The sequence below is a fragment of the Rhipicephalus sanguineus genome, chromosome 5, assembly GCF_013339695.2.
Source record: "Rhipicephalus sanguineus isolate Rsan-2018 chromosome 5, BIME_Rsan_1.4, whole genome shotgun sequence".
NCBI lineage: Eukaryota > Metazoa > Arthropoda > Arachnida > Ixodida > Ixodidae > Rhipicephalus > Rhipicephalus sanguineus.
This window is the reverse complement of record NC_051180.1, coordinates 197,883,282-197,903,349: the sequence shown is the minus strand read 5'-3', so window position 1 is coordinate 197,903,349 and position 20,068 is coordinate 197,883,282. Positions and strand designations below refer to the sequence as shown.

At 49.2% G+C, this 20,068-nt stretch overlaps 1 protein-coding gene across 1 annotated transcript in view; it reads left to right on the top strand.

Moving 5' to 3' along the window:
* LOC119395174 (nucleolar and coiled-body phosphoprotein 1) overlaps positions 1-20,068 on the top strand; it is a 675,420-nt gene that overhangs the window by 493,071 nt on the left and 162,281 nt on the right. The window contains exon 15 of the mRNA XM_049416108.1: positions 2,058-2,215. Coding sequence (XP_049272065.1) covers positions 2,058-2,215 — 158 coding nt within the window. The remainder of the gene's footprint in view (positions 1-2,057; positions 2,216-20,068) is intronic.

Below are 20,068 nucleotides of genomic sequence, written 5' to 3'. Positions count from 1 at the left end.
GCCTTGCTGCGCTTCCGGCCGTTTTGTTAACTGGATATATGCCAAAGTTGATATGGCATGACATGAGTGCATGACGAAGATAAATGACAGGTAATGCATTTTATGATATACCTTCCATTACCATTGTATATACCATATTGTACATGCATGCATGCATGACTAAGATGCGATATATAGTGAACTAGTTTTCATGATAAGAATGACTTCCTTTGCTTCAAAGATAAACTAGGCAATGTATGCCGCTATTTGCTGGCTGTTTCGCATTACACCGATTCCCACAGTGCGTGGAAACTGCCGGATTATTTTTTTACCTCGGTGACTTTTTCGTTCGGCCAACTCCAAAGTACCTTTTGTGTGTGTGTGGTGGGGGGAGGGGGGGGGGGTGCGTATTCGAGCGGTTCTACTGCGCGACCCCGTGGCGTTGTCGGCATAGGGAAACGTGGTGGAGCCGACATACCACAGTCGAGGCGCCTACGCGTGGTTCCGCGGAGATTTCGAACGGCGTGAATCATCGTCGCGAATCTGGTGTTCGACGCGCATGGCACAGAGGAGTCAATCACAACGCGAGAGGCCGCAGAAAATGAGTGTTTCACCGACTTGATAACCGCCGAAATCCCGCGCTGTGACCTCCCACTGCGCATGAATGGTCTTCGGCCCCACTGTAACGATGGCGAAATTACTCTGGTTCTAACCCTTGTGAATGAGCGCCTTGCCGCGTGCAGCTTACTCTTCCGACGTTTTATTGGTTTTATATTCGCGCGCTGCCAACTGCGAAGCTTAGGCCCAGTTCCTGGGAATGTTTCTCTCGCCGCGTGGTCTTTAACGGCTTGCTCGATCGTCCCTTCAGTATCTCGTGCATGCCGCCGGCTTGACACCCAGTTTTAGCGGGGAAAAGGACCGAAACGCAGTGGGCGCGGGTGCTGCAGTGGCGCCTGTTCGGTGCCTTCGATGGTTTCGTTTGGGCAGGCATCCCTTCAGCATGCGAGTTATTTCCGCGGCTATCGGTCTATGGCTTTTATTATAGTTCAGTTGAACAGCCGCCGCACCGATAACGTCTGTCTTTGCTATAAATGATACACGTACATCCAGCGCTACATTCCTGTTGCGCCCGCTGAGCCTGCCCTCGACCCTACGACCACGGTTGACTTGTCCCTATTTGTGTACAACATGACATTACCCTCAAGCACTTGATGGAACGGCTCTTCAACAGTGCCAACGAAGTGCTGACGAGAAAACAGGCTAGTCAGTCGGAAACCAACAGCGAAATGTGACTCTTGCTGAGTACGAAGAGACTTTACGGAGTTTCGAATACGTATCCTGGACATTATTATTCACACTGCAACATTGAATCAGCACTCATTAAAAGCCTATGTATTGTTCTTTTCGATGTGGTTTCCTGTGCAAGAAACTTATTAATATTAGTGCATGTGTGGGAATTTCTATTTGAATATTTGAAGCGCAGTATTCTTAAGGCGCATTTGAAAACTGATGAGAAAAGTGCCCATGTGTTGCACTTGTAATAGATGAGCCCGAAAGTTGTACTTAGACATATGCCGGTGGTCTATATAAAATTCTTCTAGGAGTGTTCTTTTACATTCATTTTATCTACATGTAACCTCTTGCCGGCAATGTCAGATTCGTAAGGTATTTGTAGCTTCATGTGAGCTATAAATTGCTGACTTTATTTCGCCTCAGGGTTATCCAGCACTATATTGATACGGGGTTGTTTGAATATATACAATATGTATTTACAAATAAGAATTGGTGGAAGAGTCAAGATGGCTGACCAGCACACTCGCGCGCCAGTCAGGCTGTCGAGCCCTTCGTCTTCCTTCACTTCATCTCCGTAACAATATTTTGAATAAAACATTCAAATGCAACGTTAATGTAACGACACGTTCCAATTTTCGAAATGTAACTGGAACGAGTTCTTTCGCATTAAAGGAACTCGTAACAGGAAAGATTGGGAAGGAACGAGATTTCGTCCCTGTTTTAGAGGAACGTGTACAACACTGCAGTGTACCTATGCTTCCCCTTTTGTTGCCTGTACCCTCTAGGTGAAAATGCCAAGCCAGAACAAAGCGCAGTCATCCAAGTCTCAGCAACCACTCCCACCCCCACCGCTTCCAACGAAGAAGGGCTCGGTGCTGTCGGCCAGCACGCCTGCGCCTACGGCCGTTTCATCGGCGCAGCAAGCGAGATTTGTCAAGAAAGGGTAAGTGCAGTCCTTCCGATATTCAAATGATGCACTTCTGCGTCGCACTCATTGTTCTATTTGCTAGAGCGTGTAGCGCGTTTGCCATTTTTAACGCGATAGAGCTAAGGCTCCCGTGTCTCAGAAAACCCGGCGGCGTTGTGCGTCAGTGATGCAGAGAATAGAGTCAGCGATAGATGCAAACTATACAGATCAGGGTTCGAGCCGGAATCGAACCCGAGCAGTCTGTGTGGCATTAAAATAGTTCACCCTCCAAAATCAAGGCAGCTTCGATCTAGACATGCCGAGCCTGAAAGAAGTGCGTTGCTCTTTATTAAAGCGAAAGCCATTGTTGCTTTATGAAACACGAAACTTAACTGGCGTCCCACGTCGGCGGCGTCAACGCGAGTGATGCGAAAAATCATCATAACGTGATGACGTCACAGGTCACCAAAATATGTGACGTCACTGTGACTTCATAGGACATCGCTGCTTGATCAAAGGTGGGCTGGGCCGGTTCTGGATGCAGTGCGAAACAAAGTGAGGTGCAGAAAGGTTCCTGGAGGAATCGCGTAGACGACGCCAGTTGCAGAAGGCTTTCGACGCGGGACATCATCTCAACAGAAGATGATCTTCGCTCTTCTTAGGCCGGTGCATAAGGGACCCTGTTTGTTTTTGAACAGCGAAGCTCGTTAAGCTAGCGGTAAGTTGTATTCAGAAACGGGCCACACAAACTGCGCGGCTCATTGCAAGATTCACCAACGAGAATGAATGGAAGAGAGAAATTCTTGACGAAAACAATTCATTCACAAGGCGGGACTCGAACCCGCGTACCCACGATCCGAGGAGCCAGCATCGTAACCACTAAGCTGTTCAGGCAAGCTGCCAGAGCATAACATATCCTTGTATAGGGTGTGGGAAAGGGAGTTAGGGTGATGAGGAGACATGCGAGGTGAGGAGGAGGGAAGGAAAGCAGGGGAGAGAGTAAAACATATCATAGAAAGAAAGAGAGAAATAGGGAGACAGAAAGAGAGAGAAAATCAAAGAATAACCAAAAAGACGCGTACCATCAAGGAAAAAAGTAAGTAAGTTAGTAAGTAAGTAAGTTACTTTTTTCCTTGATGGTACGCGTCTTTTTGGTTTTTCAGTAAGCATGTACCAACTAGCCCAACAAAAAGTTCTATTAAAATCAAAGAAATAGAGTGAAATAAATAAATAGAGAGATAGAAAGACGAACCGAGAAAGACAGAGATATGCAGGAATAGAAGAAAGACAAAAAAATATTAGGAGCGAGAAATAAACAGATAGAGAAAGAAAAGAGAAAGACACAAGAAAGACATAGTAAAACAGAGAAAGAGGATGAAAGGAAGAAAAACAGACAGGAAGGCCGCACAGCTGCCTTCAGGCTTGGCGCCACTAGTGCGAAGCTGTCTCCAGTTTTCTGTTTCTTTCTTACTCGCTTTCTTTGTTTTGTTTTGCTCTCGGCTTTTTTCTCTCTTTTTTGTGCCTGCTATCCCCGCCGGTCATCACTGCCCCGTCGCCGATCCGTTTCCCCGATGCATCGCCGCCCTAGCCCCGCACGAGAGGAAAACTGACAGCCGCAGTTCAGGAGGCAAGGACTGCGTTGTCGTCCAACTCTTCAAGACCTCCTCTTTATCCGCCCAACGAAATCGATATAGAAGTAGAAGGTGTCGCCGTACGTGCACTTGTCGACACAGGCGCTGTCGTTTCTGTAATTAGTGAAGAACTGTGCCGCAATTTGAGAAAAGTCACAACGCCACTTACCATTTTGCCCTGCGTACGGAGACCTCGAATTACATCGCACCGACGGCTCAGTGCACAGCTCGCGTTGTAATTCAAGCTGTTTGGTATGCCGTCAAGTATGTTCTTCCCCGCTCACCCTACGACGTCATACTAGGATGGCATTTCCTTTCTACCCATCAGGCCCTCGTCGACTGCGCTCGTGCTGCACTGACATTGACGACTCCGTGCCCTGACCTCGACGACCGCAGTGCGCCTAAAGTATTTGCCGCAGCCGACGTCCACATCGCGCCTTTGTCCGCAGTTTAGTGCCTATGTTTTCGCCTGCTGCCTCGACCCTACTGTTTCAACCATCTATAGCTAGTGCGCGCAACCGAACCTTCCTCCTCCCAGTTGCTGCCACCGACTTTTCCAATGGTTCCGCGGCACTTTACGCATGCAGCGTCTCTGTGTGCCCGTATATCCTACCTACCTGGCGAGTGTCTGGGGACCGTCGAGACCTTGGATTGCATTTTCGATGACCCAATGCTTCCAGACAAGCCATCACTACCGACTTGTGCCATTACACCTGCAACCGACACCAAAGTTGCTATGGACGTGTTCCGCAAATCTATCGACTCACCTCACGCCTGGGTAGCAGAAACAGCTGGTCAAGCTCCTCCAGCATTTTTGAGCCTCCTTCGACCACGACCAGCCTTCCTTATGTCGAGCAACAGCTGTTGTCCACCGTACTGATACCTGTCAACAGACAACATTGTGGCAGCGTCCATACCGTGTGTCAACTGCTGAACGCCGTGTCATCAGTGGCCAGATCGATGACTTGCTCAAACGTGGCATAGTCTAATCATCCAGCAGTCCATAGGCCTCCCCAGTTGTGCTGATGAAAAACGGCGGATCCATCAGATTCTGCGTGGATTACCGGCGTCTCGCCCGAATCACCCACAAGGATGTCTATCCTCTGTCGCGCATCGACGATGCCCTAGACTGCCTCCAGGAAGCAGAATTCTTCTCTTCCTTAGATCTGCGCTCTGGATACTGGCAGGTACCCATGGCGGAGGTCGATCGCGAAAAAGCAGCTTTCGTCACGCCCGATGGGCTCTACAAATTCACAGTCATGCCCTTCGGCCTGTGCAACGCGCCAGATACATTCGAGCGAATGATGGGAACGATCCTTCGAGGCCTCAAGTGGAATATTTGCCTTTGTTACTTAGACGACATTGTCGTCTTTTCAACCGATTTTTCTACCCATTTAACCCGCCTCGAGCAAGATCTTGCTTGCTTCTCCGCCGCGGGACTGCAACTGAACTTGAAGAAATGCCCCTTCGCCGCTCGAAAGCTTACAATCCTAGGCCATGTGGTTTGGAAGGACGGCATTCTCCCTGACCCAGCCAAACTTACAGCCGTTTGAGCGTTTCCCAAACCGGCTACCATGAAACAGCTCCGAAGCTTCCATGGTCTTTGTCCTTATTTCCGGCGCTTCGTTCACAATTTCGCGACCTTCATCGCTCCTTTCAACAAGGTCCTCGCCGGCTCTAGTGATCTTTCGGCATGGTCTCCCGCTTGTGACGATGCTTTCAACGAACTGCGCCGCCTCCTTACGTAGCCGCCCTATTCTGCGACACTAGGACCCATCTGCACCCACAGAGATCTACACAGACGCTAGCGGTGTCGGGCTGGGCACTATGCTTGCGCAGCGGAAAGACGGCTTCCAAGAGTACATCGTTGCCTACGCAAGCCGAAAGCAACTATTCTGTCACCGAAAAGGAGTGCCTGGCCATTATTTGGGCGATAGAGAAATCTCGGCCTCACGTGCATGGACGCCCTTTTGACGTCGTGACTGACCACCATGCCCTTTGCTGGTTGTCGTCACTAAAGGATCCAAGTGGTCGCCTCACGCGATGGGCGTTACGCCTAAAATAGCACGATATCCGCGTGGTGTATCGCTCCGGCCGCAAACATTCGGACGCAGACGCCCTCTCCCGTTCACCCCTTTCTTCTGACCCTGCCCGCTGCACAAGTCCTCTCTGTGATACCACTGCCCTCACCATCGCCGACATGCTATCCGAGCAGCGCAAGGATCCGTGGCTTGCATCCATTCTGGACATCCTGGCTGGTCGGACCGCTTCTCTGTCTACTCGGACGTTGCGTCGTCAAGTCGAGCACTTCACCACTTGCGATGACGTGCTTTACCGACGAAACTACACACCTGGTTGCCGTCAGTGGCTACTCGTCATTCCACGTCACCTGCGGTCCGAAACTGTTCCACGTTCCATGATAACCCCCAATGTGCACACGCAGGTTTCCTAAAGACGTATTCTCGGATCAGGCTCCGATATTACTGGCGGGGTACGTACCGTTTTATTGAACAGAACGTTCGGGCTTGTTCCACATGCCAGAGACGTAAGACGCCCCCTCAACACACCGGCGGTACCTTATTACCTTTGCCGTGCCCCTCCCGGTCGTTCGACCGCGTCGTCCTCAACATCTACGGTCCGATTCCGAGCACTGCAGACGGGAACCGTTGTATTATCGTTGCCGTCGACCACCTCACGCGGTACGCCGAAACATGACCTCTTCCTTCATCTCCAGCAAAAGACGTTGCCAGTTTCTTCTGGACAATCTCGTCCTTCGTCATGAAGCGCCTCGCGAGTTGCTAAGTGATCGTGGTCGCGTGTTCCTCTCCGACGTCATCGCAGCATTGCTGCGTGAGTGCCGCGTCGTCAACCGTACCACAAGCGCCTATCATCCCCAAACCAATGGAATGAAATAACGCTTCAACCGTGTGACATGCTGTCTATGTAATGCCGGGAGCAAAGTATACGGACCTTAGGAGCGGGTGCCTAAGTTGCGCTCTGCGCCATCTAGTGGCCAACCGTCTGCAGTCGAGAGCACAGGTCTGGCCGCGCAATCGCCAGAGCAATGCTCTCGACAACAGACAGCTCGCCTCTAGATGGCGCAAACCATAACATCGGCACGCGCTCCCGTGGTCCGTATACTTTTGCTCATAGCAGTACATCTCGTCAGACCACTCAAATTGGGACCGAGTACACCGTTTATTACGTTCGCCTATAACACCGCCATTCCAAGCACTACTGGATTCTCCCCTTTTTTTTTTCTCCTTTACGGACGCGAACCTTCCTGCACTATGAACACCATTCTTTCGTACAGACCTGACGCCTCCAAGTTCACGACTCTATGCCAAGCCGCTACATACGCTGAAGAATGCCGCCTGCTGGCACGGTCATTAACAACACAACACCAAGGGCGCCAGAAGCAGCACCACGACGCATGCACTAACGCTCCTTCCTACGATCCAGGCTCGCTCGTCTAGCTGCGTGTCCCTTCTGCTTCTCCTGGCCTTTCCACCAAGTTGGTCCCCAAGTACCACGGCCCATATCGTATACTCCAAAAAACATCACCGGTGAACTACCTCATCGAGCCAATGGAACCATCTTCTGACCATCGTCGCCGCGGCCAGGAAATTGTCCACGTGTCCAGACTCAAGCAGCGCTACGACCCTCCCGTGTTTACTGGTTTCTATGTCGCCTGGATGGTTCCTTATTTCGCGGGGAATAATTGCACTGAATGTGAATGACAGACGCTCCGCTGTTACAGAAGACCACCACGACGATCGGTGGCTGTGGCTGTCGCTCGCGCACGCGCTCGCCAGTAGCCGGACCTGCCTTATAAAGAGCCTTTCGTAAAGCAACGTCTGACCCTTTCTTGACGTACAGCACCCCTATTTTTAGCACATATATATCCCAACAAGTGGACGGGAGGATGACCGCCGCTGTAGCTCAGTGGTAGAGCATCGGACGCGTTATTCGAAGGTCGCAGTTTCGGCCCCTGCCGGCGGCAAGTTATCTTTTCTTCCACTTTACTTTCTTCAAATCTATATCTTAATTACCACAAGTAACATCCCCGTCACTTTCCTTGGCATTATTGTGTGTTAGATCTCGTTATTAAAGTGGTCAGTAAACGAAAAAAACCGCGCTAAAATCACCTTCTCTTAACCTTTCGAAAAAACAGGCAACACTGACGCAAGACGGCAGTGTGAAAGATCATACTTGTCGGCTTCTTGGAATATTACTGTCATATTTGCCGTCTGCATGCTACGAGGAAAAGCGCCTGTTGACAAACACAGATTCAAAATGCACTCTAGGGAAGATTCAATTATGTCTATGACGAATTTTATCGGCGTTGTTTGAATACCAAGTGCATCAGTGGCTCTGCTGTTACTTAACGACAAGAATGAAGAAATAACTTCTTGTGTTGTAACACCCCTTAGGAATAATGACTGCTCATTTGGTGAGTTTATGTACCAAAAATCGATACCATCATATGCCTGAACAAGGGACAAAAAATAAGATCAACCCCTGTACGTTCATTGCCGTCTTTTGGGACTGTGGTGATTTTTTGAAGCGCAGTCCCAGTTATCGAAGCAAGTGACCTCCAAATTTTATCGGGTCGCCCTGCAGATAATTTGAAGAGATGAAAGTGATAGTGCTACTTAGGGACCCTTAATTGTTTTCTGACGTAGTTCCTTTATTCTTTAAGTGCTTTTAATGCTTCCGGTGATTTTGTTTCCGATAATGAACCGTACAACCTCTCTTATTTATAAGCTTAAGCAGGTGCTTATCTATCCATGGTTTGCGACATTTATTTGTCTGCTTTGTAGTTTTCACCGGGAAACATGCAGAGTATATTTCTAAAAATAACTGCATAAACTTGTCATAAGCCGCATCTGCGTTTTTTTTTTCTCTATGTATATCATTCCATGTGCAACTGGCAAGACGTTCTCGGATGCAGACAAGGTGTTAGTATTTACGAGCCGATAAGAGTACGCTTGATGTACTTGTTTTTGTTTTCAACTGATGTAGCAATGAATATAAACACAGGTAAGCGGTCGCTATAATAAAACACCAGCTTTTACAGAAGACACATCAAAGCTGGTTATGAACAAGTCTAATGCAGTTTCACATGTTGCCGTAACTCGCGTAGGCTGTTATAAGATTTTGACAGAGATGAATATTTAAGAGAGATTCTAGCTCTAATTTCATCTATTTCTGGGTAATCTTATTTATGTTTAGGTCACCTCCAAGAACTACTCGGTAATTGGTATTGTTAACAAATTCTAACAGAGAATCTAAATACGAGAAAAACAGCAAATAATTTCCCGATGCAGGCCACGAGTTAACACAAAAAATTTTATTGCTACATTTACTACGACAGCAACATAGTACAACATTACTCATTCGTACAACAGAATTCAGAAAGAAGCTGGGAGATAAACGAATTTGAAAACAGCATTGAAACACCTCCCCCACGTCTATCACGGCGGTTCATGTCAAGGATTTGTAACCGGCAAAACTGTACACATCATCTTCTGAAGCAAACCATGTTTCCGAAAACATCACAACACCAAATCGACATTCTGTTCCGCCAAAAATGCAGTCAAGTTCATCTCTCTTGTTTCTACCAGACCTAAGGTTAAAATGTATGCAACTGTAGCAATTCGAACCGTGGCTTCGCATGATAGTATATAAGTCAGAGAAATTTACTCGGTCCATGAAAAACAACACAGGTTAGAAGATAAGTTGGCTATCAAAATTCAAGTGCTGGAGAGTTTGTGAAGGTCAGTCGTGCAGCGGATGACAACCGCAGATTCGTTCTCTTGCTTTCGAACAAGAACTTTCCCGTTCGCGTGCCACACGAAGCGATAATCATTTGAATTTGCCCATTCTCTCACATCACGCAGCGGTTTCCGGTTCTGTACGGTCATGTTTTCACAGATTGACAGTCAGAGCGCATGTGTCGTAAAACTGCGGCAAAACTGCTAGCCGGCCTAGTTGGAACGAATTCATTGTAGTACTTGCGCGAGAACAAACGGGGACGAAGACGTGTGTGTGTGTGATCTCGGGAATTGTGGTCCATTGATTGTTGTATGCGCGGATGGTGTGTGCTCTCTGGCGGAAGCGCGCAGATCACGTTGGGCTTTTAAGCAAACGCTTTTTTCAAAAATAAATCAGTTGTTAGATTGCGCTTGTCCGTGTGTCTCCTTTCTTCGTCCCCGTTTGTTCTCGCGCAAGTACTACAGTAAAACTGCGTTTTTCGATACATCTGTCTCGCAGAGAGAGCTGTGAAAATCGGAGGATGATTTCAGGTACTTTGCCTTGTCGCGAAGGCAACATGTATACCGCCTCGACATCAGTAGCGGTCAGCTCTGACAAGCTCACCGATTTTGCTACTTCATTTAGCTTTGTGATGAGATTTTCGTGATCAGTTACTGGCATTCCATGCACTTCAACGTTAAGTTTCCTGCTGCGCCATTCAAGATCGTTTACAGATGCCTTGAGTTGCTGAATATCGCTTGGGTTTGCATTTTCTTCGAGCTTAGAGACTTTTTTGTTCAAGCTGGTTAATTCTTTTTTCCTGGGGAACTTGACGACACAGTATGTCATCGTATTTTTGAGACATTAGGTGGATTGAAGCCTTCACTTCTTCAACCTGCTATGGCACGCTAGTAAGCTTGTCTAATTTGCGAGTTATCTCTGCCAAGATGCACACCGCATATCGCCACGCCCTACGCCCACTCTCGCCTTTACTTTTATATGTTGCTTCACTGCAGCCTGAACAATCGCCGAAATGGTAGCCGTGCTCACATTCGGAGCATTTCTTGAAGCGTCTATCTGCGGGAAGGGAGTCGCTGCAGGAGCGGCATTGCATCTTCACTGGCCCACTAAGTGTACACACAGTGCAAAGAGTACCAAACTCCAAAACACGTGACACGAAGACAAGTATCAACACGCCGGTAACGGGGGTGGCGGTGGCAAAAGATATAGGGCAAGTCTTTATTCAGGAATGAACCTGAGTTTACCAACCTGCAAAGGGTAGAATACAGATGTGAGGGGGCGTCCTTCCACCACCGCCGTCACCGCCCGTGTGACCTGGATCAGCTTGACCATCACGAGCGCAGCCAGCGCAGGCAAGATGAATAAATGTGCGTGACGTCAGTGCGGGCAAGAATCCTTGAAAATGGCGCAGCACTTCATGTTGAGTCCAGCTGCAAAGCATAGAATATTGATGTAAGGGGGGCGACCTTCCACCATCGCCGTCACCGCCCATGTCTGATGACTACTTCGTGGGAAGCATAAGTGCCGACGACTTCGCCGAGCGACAGCGAGCCAGCCCGGAACTCAGGGGCCACGTGGAATACCTCGAGCGCAGGACCGCCGTTCTTCCGAAGGTATTTAAGCGAGGACTGCCGTCGTTTTCCTGCAAAACCGCGTTCTCCTAAAGAACAACTTCTCACCCCTTCGAGGCAACTGCATTCTCGTGGTGCTGAAGGCACCACGAGAAGTCCTCCAGACCCTACTGGACGACCCGACGGCTGGACACCTCGGTGTTTCCCGCACGCTCGCAAGAATACAGGAAAAGTACTAGAGGCCGCGCCTTGCCGCCGATGTCACTCGCTACGTAAGGACAAGCCGAGACTGTCAGCGACGCAAGACACCACCAACAAGACCAGCGGCCTTTCTTCAGCCGATCGAGTCACCTCGGCGACCGTTCCAGCAGATCGGGATAGTCTTACTGGGGCCGCTCCCAACGTCGACTAAAGGTAATAAGTGGATCGTCGTAGCTACCGACTACTTGACCCGCTACGCCGAAATAAGGGCCCTACCTTGAGGCACTGCCGCTGAGGTAGTGAAGATCTTCGTTGAAGACATCGTTCTGCGTCATGGCGCCCCAGAGGTCCTCATCGCCGACAGAGGTACTGCCTTTACTGCGGACCTAACTCAGGTGATCTTGACGTACAGCCAGACAAGCCACCGCCGGACCACTGCCTGCCACCCTCAGACCAACGGCCTGACCGAGCGTCTAAATAAGACCATCACCGACATGCTGGCCATGTATGTCGACGTCGAACACAAGACGTGGACGCTATCCTTCTGTTAGGTTTTACCGCTTATAAGTCGATCGTGTGGACGGGACGGGACGGCGCGGCACGGTACGTCGTACAAAGCTTCTTTCTCGGCTCTCCCCCTGCCTGGTATTTGGCTGTGCAATTATCAAGAGAAAGCAAACGGCTTCCTTTGAGCAGCGATGGCCAGCATGGGTTGCGGTCAAGCGACCGTTCTCAGAGGTCGGCGGCCCGAATGTGTGGGAAAATGAGGAGGACATCCCCTGCTCTATGCCGTCGCTCGAGGCGACAGTATGCGTGACCCCAACAACGACCGACATGTGCTTCGCAACAATGCTAGGTCGAATGCGTGGGAGGCAGGGTCACGCAAACGCCTTTTCTATCCCAGAACCGTTTAACGACTGGCCCGCGAGTTCAACTCGATGAGTATGGGAAAATGGCGTGAATGCACCAGGGCTAAGATACACGTGTTTCGACCGTGAGTATCCCTGAGAGCGTGGGATAAGGAGAGGGAGAGTCATGATGGGAAATAGTGCCAAAACGCCTGTCTGCACTGTAAAGACACTGCTGTCGAGATTAGGGACAGCCCAGTAGGGAGTGGCTTATTCTGAGGATAAACGGATTGGATAAGGGAATGTCGAGGCGGACCACCAGTGGCCACCTCCCCTTTTCTTTGTTACCGCAAGGTACTTAAGACTGGACGGAATTCGTTTCCCTTCAGTCTAGGCTGTAATCACTTAACTGATCGATCAGTAAGACTCCGTACGATGCAACTTTCGTCTGGGCCGTAACCACTCGGTGGTCGAACAGTGAGACTCGGTTCTTCGTATGTAGTAACAGTGTTCTAGGCTCTAACTTAAGAAAAGTTAAGTAGAAGAGTAAGATACTGTTGATGTCTATGTTATCATCAGTGTGCTTCGGCAAGATGTACATATGACTGTAAATATTTCGCTGCAATATACCTTCAAGTTTTTATTACCTCCAGCCTGCCTCCTGCTTCATCGACGTCGATCATCTCCTTGACGGGACTTCAACCCACATCGAGGAGAAAACGAACAAGAAAAAAACATAACTCAAGAAAAAAACATAACTCCTTCCATACGTGACCTTCGCGTACAACACGGCCGTAAAAGAAACGACGCAGATGACGCCATACAAGTTGGTCTACGGGCGGAGCCCGGGAACGACGCTCGACGCAATACTGCCAACTGCCACCGACTTAGACAATCTCGACATCCCTGCTTATTTGCAAATGCGCCGAAGAAGCTCGACAGCTCGCCCGCCTGCGCATCAAGAACCAGCAGAGGGTCGCCAGCCGCCACTATTATCTTCAACGACGCCACATGCAATACCAACCCGGTGACAGTGTAAGTTTTGACGCCAATACACCGATGGGGACTTAGCCAGAAGCTTCTTCGGCGATACTTCGGGCCATACACGGTGCTTCGACGTCTCGGCGCTCTAGACTACGAGGTTATCCCAGACAGCATTACAAACTCTCAACGGCGCCGCGCACAACATGAAGTGGTCCATGTCGTGCGCCTTAAGCCGCTTTTTGGGCGTTAGCGAACCTGAGGACTGTACGTTTTGCTTTATTATTGTACTTTCTTTCTAGTACTTATTGCTTATTGTAAGTTCTTGCTTTGTTACTTAACCTACATCTTCTGTAAAAGCATCGGAACGATACCTTTTCAGAGGGGGGCAATGCCACACGCGCTCCTTTCTCTCTATGTTTTATGTTTCCAGCCCATTGCACGTGTAGTTACTGCGTTGTGCAAACCGCGCCAGAATGTCTTGGAATAATCCAGAATATTTTATGATCTTCTGTTAGGCTGGAGCACGTAAACGCGAACAGCTGAGTTTATTCTTGAACTTACGCGGCCACCAGCGATCAGGCTCGAAAGTTCGGTGCCGCAGGTATAAATGCCTTCGCGGCTTACCGCGGATCAGAGTTATCGAGGGCCGAAGCTCTGTTCGCCGCTATCAGAGTACAGTGTGTATTGCTGTGGTTTGTCTTTTCGTTTCCCGGCCACAAGTTCGGCGAAATAAGAAGGTTCATCTTGGACACGCCGACTGCTGCCTTCGCCGAGGTCATGACCTCGTGACAATATAACTTAGATGGAGCTTAAAACAACGGGAATAAAGAAACAGATCGCGCGCTACAAATGCAATCTCATGCATTACAAACGGTTCAAGAACACTTAAAGTCTTCAATATTCACCAAACGTGTCCAGCCCACAGTTCTTGGAACGTCACTTGAATGCTTCTCTTCCAGGAAACACTCACGCAGACTCCAGCGCTGATCGTCGTGGTTTCCTTTCGTCGTCGGTCCCGAATGTTGCTCTTCCAGGAAACACTCGCGTAACTTTTCAGTGCTCACACGGCGTCATCCGTCGGATCTTCCAGATCGACGACTGACTGACCGCACATTATCATAAAACACGTCTTCATTGGTCGAAGGAACCACACTCAACATAACTTCTTTACCATCTCCGGACCTACCTCCGACTGCTCCTCGCTGCACGGATACATCTCCTCGCCCCCGGGTTCTAGTAGCTTCGGGTGTTATCTTTATCGTGAAGCACAGCCAAAGCTAGGGAAGGGCGAGATTCTTCTCGTGGGTTCCACTTCCGGTGGCGTCACTCGGCGTCGCATCATGTTTTCTTTCTTGATGCTTCCAGACTTTGCCGGGCGTTTGTTCGACGGTGGCTGTTTCCAGCATGGAGGAAAGAAAAAGAAAGGAGGGAGCATTACGCCACGCAGGGAGCCTTGGCAAGCCGACCCATTTTGAAGCCGGCAGTGCCGGCCCAACACGTGACCTTTTGCGTCAAGGCCACGCAAGAAGTGAGATTTGCCGAGACTTCGGCGTGTGGGGCCCGGTAGCTATTAATCGAAGCGTACGCGTTCGGCGCAGACCGGCTGGGTCACGGATGAGGTTGAAACACGGAACGCCACCGGTAGTACTGAAACGTACCGCGTGCTCTGACGTTTTGATCACGTAGTGGGCCGACACGGTGGGCTTCAATCGCGTGACGTAGTACTCCCTCGTTTCTTTTTCCTTCCTCTATGGTTTCGAGGGGGTGAGGAGGCGGCGCGCCGGCATCTTTTGATACTTGTTTTTTTTCGTTGCGCTTGCTTGCTGAGCGAACGGCTGGCGCCGTGAATAGGTGGATAGCAAAAACGTCGCTCTCGCAAAGGATTATGTGCTACGGCGCCCGTCTGCATCAACTTCCGGTTCGAGACGCCGTGCCGCCGAGCGGGCGCTGTTGCTAGTGCCGTCGCTTTCTGTGTGTTCCATCAAGCCGTATCGGTCCCGTTTTCTCACAAATTACTGCATAATTGTTGGGAGTGATGGGCAGCTCAGCTGAATAACAAGTGCAATCACTACGGAATAGTTATGATGGTGCGAACGGTCACGTCGTCATTCAAGTGGAGTGCACCTCCGGACACATGCTTGTTGTTTCGCCGCAAAGGGCGTTTTGCGGCATATAAAGATTTGTTGCACATTATAGTGTGATGAAATATCTGCCGAATCTGTTTTCCTGTTGCTAACTCGTAAAATTATTTGTTTACTTTTGTGTTGCAAAAATCGGGTTCGATATAATGGCAATAGCAAAACGTTTCTTGCGCTAAGCGTAAACAGCTCTGGCAGTTTTGTCGGTTTTTTTTACGTCTCTGAATCTTCTTTTACGTGAGATGTCGTTCCCTCGCGCACTCGAACATTGTGTTTCGATCAATGCATGGGAAATTCTTCGCACTCAACATACACTTGCCTTTCCACTAAAAGGTATGGACACTTCACGCTTGCAAGTTTCTGAATTACTATAGAGGCCATACCATGTAACTTGTTGCTTTAAAACCAACTTCGATCGTTTTGCGTACTACGATAGCAGTAACTGAGCGGAATTTTCGCTCCTTACGTTGTCCTTTCACGCGCTCAGCAGTTTTCATAAACTTCACTGAAAGTAGGCAGTGCAGTATATTCTATGCATGTATACATACGTATATATGCATGTATATATACGCGTACTCTTCATGTATGCAAAGTACGCGTACTCTAGTCGTGAATTGGGAGAGTACGTATGTTGACATTTGGCACCATGTGCTCATATGCGTGAGTGATTCTGAGGCAGCCACCGTTTGTGCTCGAATACGCTAAACGAAGCTGATTCTGCAAATAGTAAAAGCTGAAATTTGGGCTAGCTGGTCTTGCCTTAAATACATAATGTAGCGGAACAAAAAAAGGACAGAGAAGGAAGCACACAGGACGACCGCTAGACTTGAACTGAAAATTTTACTCTGGACAGGTGACATGTAAAGTGATAGAAACGCCACCATTTTGCCTTCACAGCAAGCTGCGCGTGCCAAGCTACGCGTCGCATGCGCGACGCGTAGCTGTGTGCGTCTTTCTCTGTCGTTGTTTTGTTCCGCTAAATTATGTATTTAAGTCTGCAAAATATTAGAGAGTTTCAGCAAGTTACGGAAATACGGAAGCGAATACTTACGGTAAGGCAGTACGGTAGCGTTCCTCCTTTCCCGCTGGTTGTGCTTTTGCCGCTCCGAGTTTTAGTGAAAATGCGTACCCAAAACGACAGGTGTCTTGTTAACAATGCGTAGGCTGACAGGCAACAATGAGGCGTGACAACCCCACAGCTTTATTTTTAAAAAGCTTTTATGTGGTGTTGGGGTGCCTTCACCGGCAAAAGTTCGACGACCTGCAAAGCAAGAGCGGTACCGTCATAGGGTAGCGTATTTGCGTACCGTATTTCTATAACTTGATAAAAGGCCCTATTACTGCGTGCTTTAAAGCATAACCGTATATCTATACTGGCATGCTGCGCTTGAGACCTACCGCTTACCGTTCCCCGTGTTTGCCCATTTCCACTTCTCGCTTCTTTCTCTAAACTGCGAAATATCACGCATCCATTCGCAAAAGATTCCAAGAACACAATCGGTGGACAACCGGTAACAAATGCGCCGCAGAAGAGCGCGTTTGCTCCCCGATTACACTGAACATCAGGCGCCTTGAATCAGCGAAGAGACGGGCCTCGAACCGCAAGCACCGTAGCAGAGGACGCGCCGTGTTGCTCTCCAACACACCACCTATTCCCGCGGTCGTGTGAAAGCGGCCGCGCGCACGTCTTATTAACGCGCTCGTTTCTCACGAATTCGGACCAGCGAAATTACTGTTCCGACGTACCAGGCGCTTCCATTGTGTAGACATTCTTTTAGATCGCTTCTCTGTCATGCTCCAGGTTGTGTCAGTCCTTCGGGATTTTTGGGGCTTTCAGCAATGCTGCGATAAAGATTAGGCAATACGCAAAAACTATCATTTCATTGCTGTAAATATTACCCGGCGATCACCAGCTGCACACGTACTTGAGGTACATTCTCGCCTGTAGACCTATAGCCAGTCCATGTCACGAACATAAGCACGTATTGCAGCCGTGGTTTGATGAATCTTTTTATTTAACAAACAAGTTGCGAGCTGCCACGAATCGCGAAAACGTGGCGAGCAACAGCGCGCTAACGAGGAAGCCGGCAGAAGACAACGGCACACTAGACATACAGACTGGTGCCTGTGGTGTCCTGTTTTCACGTCCACTGAGGTTAACGTGGGATAAACAAGCAGTAAGAGAGAAACGAGGCTTCACGCTGGCAACCAACTGCGGCACTCGGGCGCCAGGGTAATTTCTTCCTGAACTGCTGCTCCCCATGTGATATCAACCAGTGGAGCCTGCCATCTCTCCGCTCTTCGAAGCGAGAGACGCCCACTGTTCTATGTATTATTGCAACACATTTCAACTACAGTATTATGATTATCCTGCTACAGGATAAAAGCTGTCGTGAGAAGCTTGACATTAAAGCGCGACAAAAATATAGATCGTATTGCTCATAAGCATAGCCAAGGGGGGGGGGGGGTTTAACCCCCACCGCTCCCTCCCGAAAATTTTCAGATTTCCTTGCGTATTTATGCACGCACGCATACAAACGCACACGCGAACATTTAAGGTAAGGTAGCCCGAAAAAAAATTTCAGGCTACGCCCCTGGTATTGCTGAACCAATTCAATGGGAACACTGGGCCATATTTACCGTCGCCGTCAGCGCCGCCATCCCATATTTACAGGTATCGAAACACTTCCGGGAGCACACTTGCCGCACGTTGCAGATTGCGCGTGCCGTCTATTTTTTTTTTTTTATAAGTGCCAAGTTATGGGCCGGTACTCGGAGAGGATAGGAAGGTTTCGAAATTAACAAAACAAATCAAGACTGCGTCATTTGTCCTCTTTGATGCCCTTACAGTGAAGGAAATCTGTTTTCTCGGATGCCAAATTCGATTGTGCTTCTGATGGAAATAATAGTGGGTGCGTGTGATTTTCCTGTTTTTTGTGACGTCACACGTCTATTCCTATGTATTGCTTGTCAAGCGATAATAAACATCGTTGTCAGAGAGCGCTTTGTCTGCGTGCTTCATTCCGTTGTCCCTTATTTACGCGCTGCCTTAACGCTCACGTATGAACCAACTGGCCTACAATCAGTATTTCAGGTACAAACCAAGGGAGGCCAATTTCGTGGCGACGTCCCGTTATTTGAGGACACTCACATGCTCATAAGTAAATGGCCAGTCGTCGACATCGTAATTATGAGTGTCGCTCGACACTGGAGGGTCCCGCCGACGGACCGTGCTGGTTCATACGGTGGCCTGGGTAGTGGTTCATATGGTGGGTGGTATGGGCTTGTGTTAGATTCGGTGGTCATGGTGGCTGGTGGAGTCCGGTTGCAACCTGCACCAACGTGCACCAATTATAATAAATAATGGAAGAGCGCTCTTGACACCAGCTGGAAGACGCGACAGTACAGGAGCGTAGCCACTGGACACAGCAGCAACGTCCAGCACAAGCCTCGCCTGCCCAGCGCTGGTGTTCCGTCTGCTGATTTCTGCAGGGTGCTCTGCTTCATGACCGTACATTGCATACATTGCATTTATCGAGAGACTGCCTGGCGAGGAACTCCCATTTTCTGACGGTAATACCAAGAATAATGTTTGGGGTGTAGCGTCTCAAGACCACGATATGATTACGAGGGACGCCTCAGTGGAGGGCTCCAGAAATTTCGAGCAGCTGGGGTTCCTTAACGCGCACCTCGATCTAACTACTAGGGCCTCAAGCATTTTCACTGGCATCAAAGATGCCACCGCCGCGGCCGAGATTCGATCCCACGACCTTCGGGTCAGCAGTCGAGCAGCATAACCACTAGACCATCGTGGCGGTAATACCAAGAAAGGCGATAGCACAAACTATTTAATGTAACTCTACTGTTCTTTCTTTTTTAAGGGCGTCGGATACAATGACACCAAGTTTTAGTCGCACATAAAGACGAGGAAGACGAAAGGAAGACATCTACCTGACGGCGGGCATAAGCTACATAAATTGAAAAGGGGCCACTGTGTGTGTGTGTGTGTGTGTGTGTGTGTGTGTGTGTGTGTGTGTGTGTGTGTGTGTGTGTGTGTGTGTGTGTGTGTGTGTGTGTGTGTGTGTGTGTGTGTGTGTGTGTGTGAGAGAGAGAGAGAGAGAGAGACAAGAAGAGGCGTTTATAATAAAGCACTAGCACTGAGTAGAAATCATGCCAGCCTGATGTAGGCGGACTCGCTAGTCTCGCGGTTTATGGGTCAAGAAATGCGTGAAAAAAAAAAGTCACAGTTTCGCCACAAGGGCGAAGCAATGAATGCGATAGCAAGAAAAAAATGTGCTATACGAAGTGAGGCTCGCCAAGAGATACTCTCAGTTGAACAGCGCTCCTGTTGCAAAGGCGGCCGAAGCAGCGAAGGAAACTAGCGTGCTTCAAGTGTCGAGCTGTGACACTCGATAGTTCGCGCTCATCTTCTGTTTGTTCGTTTAGCGGCGTCCCTTGAGCTCGAGTGACTTTCGTACGCTCTGTAACATGAGCGCGGACATCACGGTGAAAGCTTGAAACAATCATCGTCCTCTCACCACGAGAAAACCGCGCGAGCAGACAGCAGAAGGGCAAGGTTCTCCCTGCGCAAATATAAGAAGCGAGCGAGCTCGCCGACGACTTATAAATGCGCCCGTCGCGCTCCTAGCGCCATCTCGCTGGTAATGAAGAAACGCTTATAATCGCCTGCCGTCTCTGAGTTTATCCACGGTAAAGGGCGTGTATATAACGCTAGCCG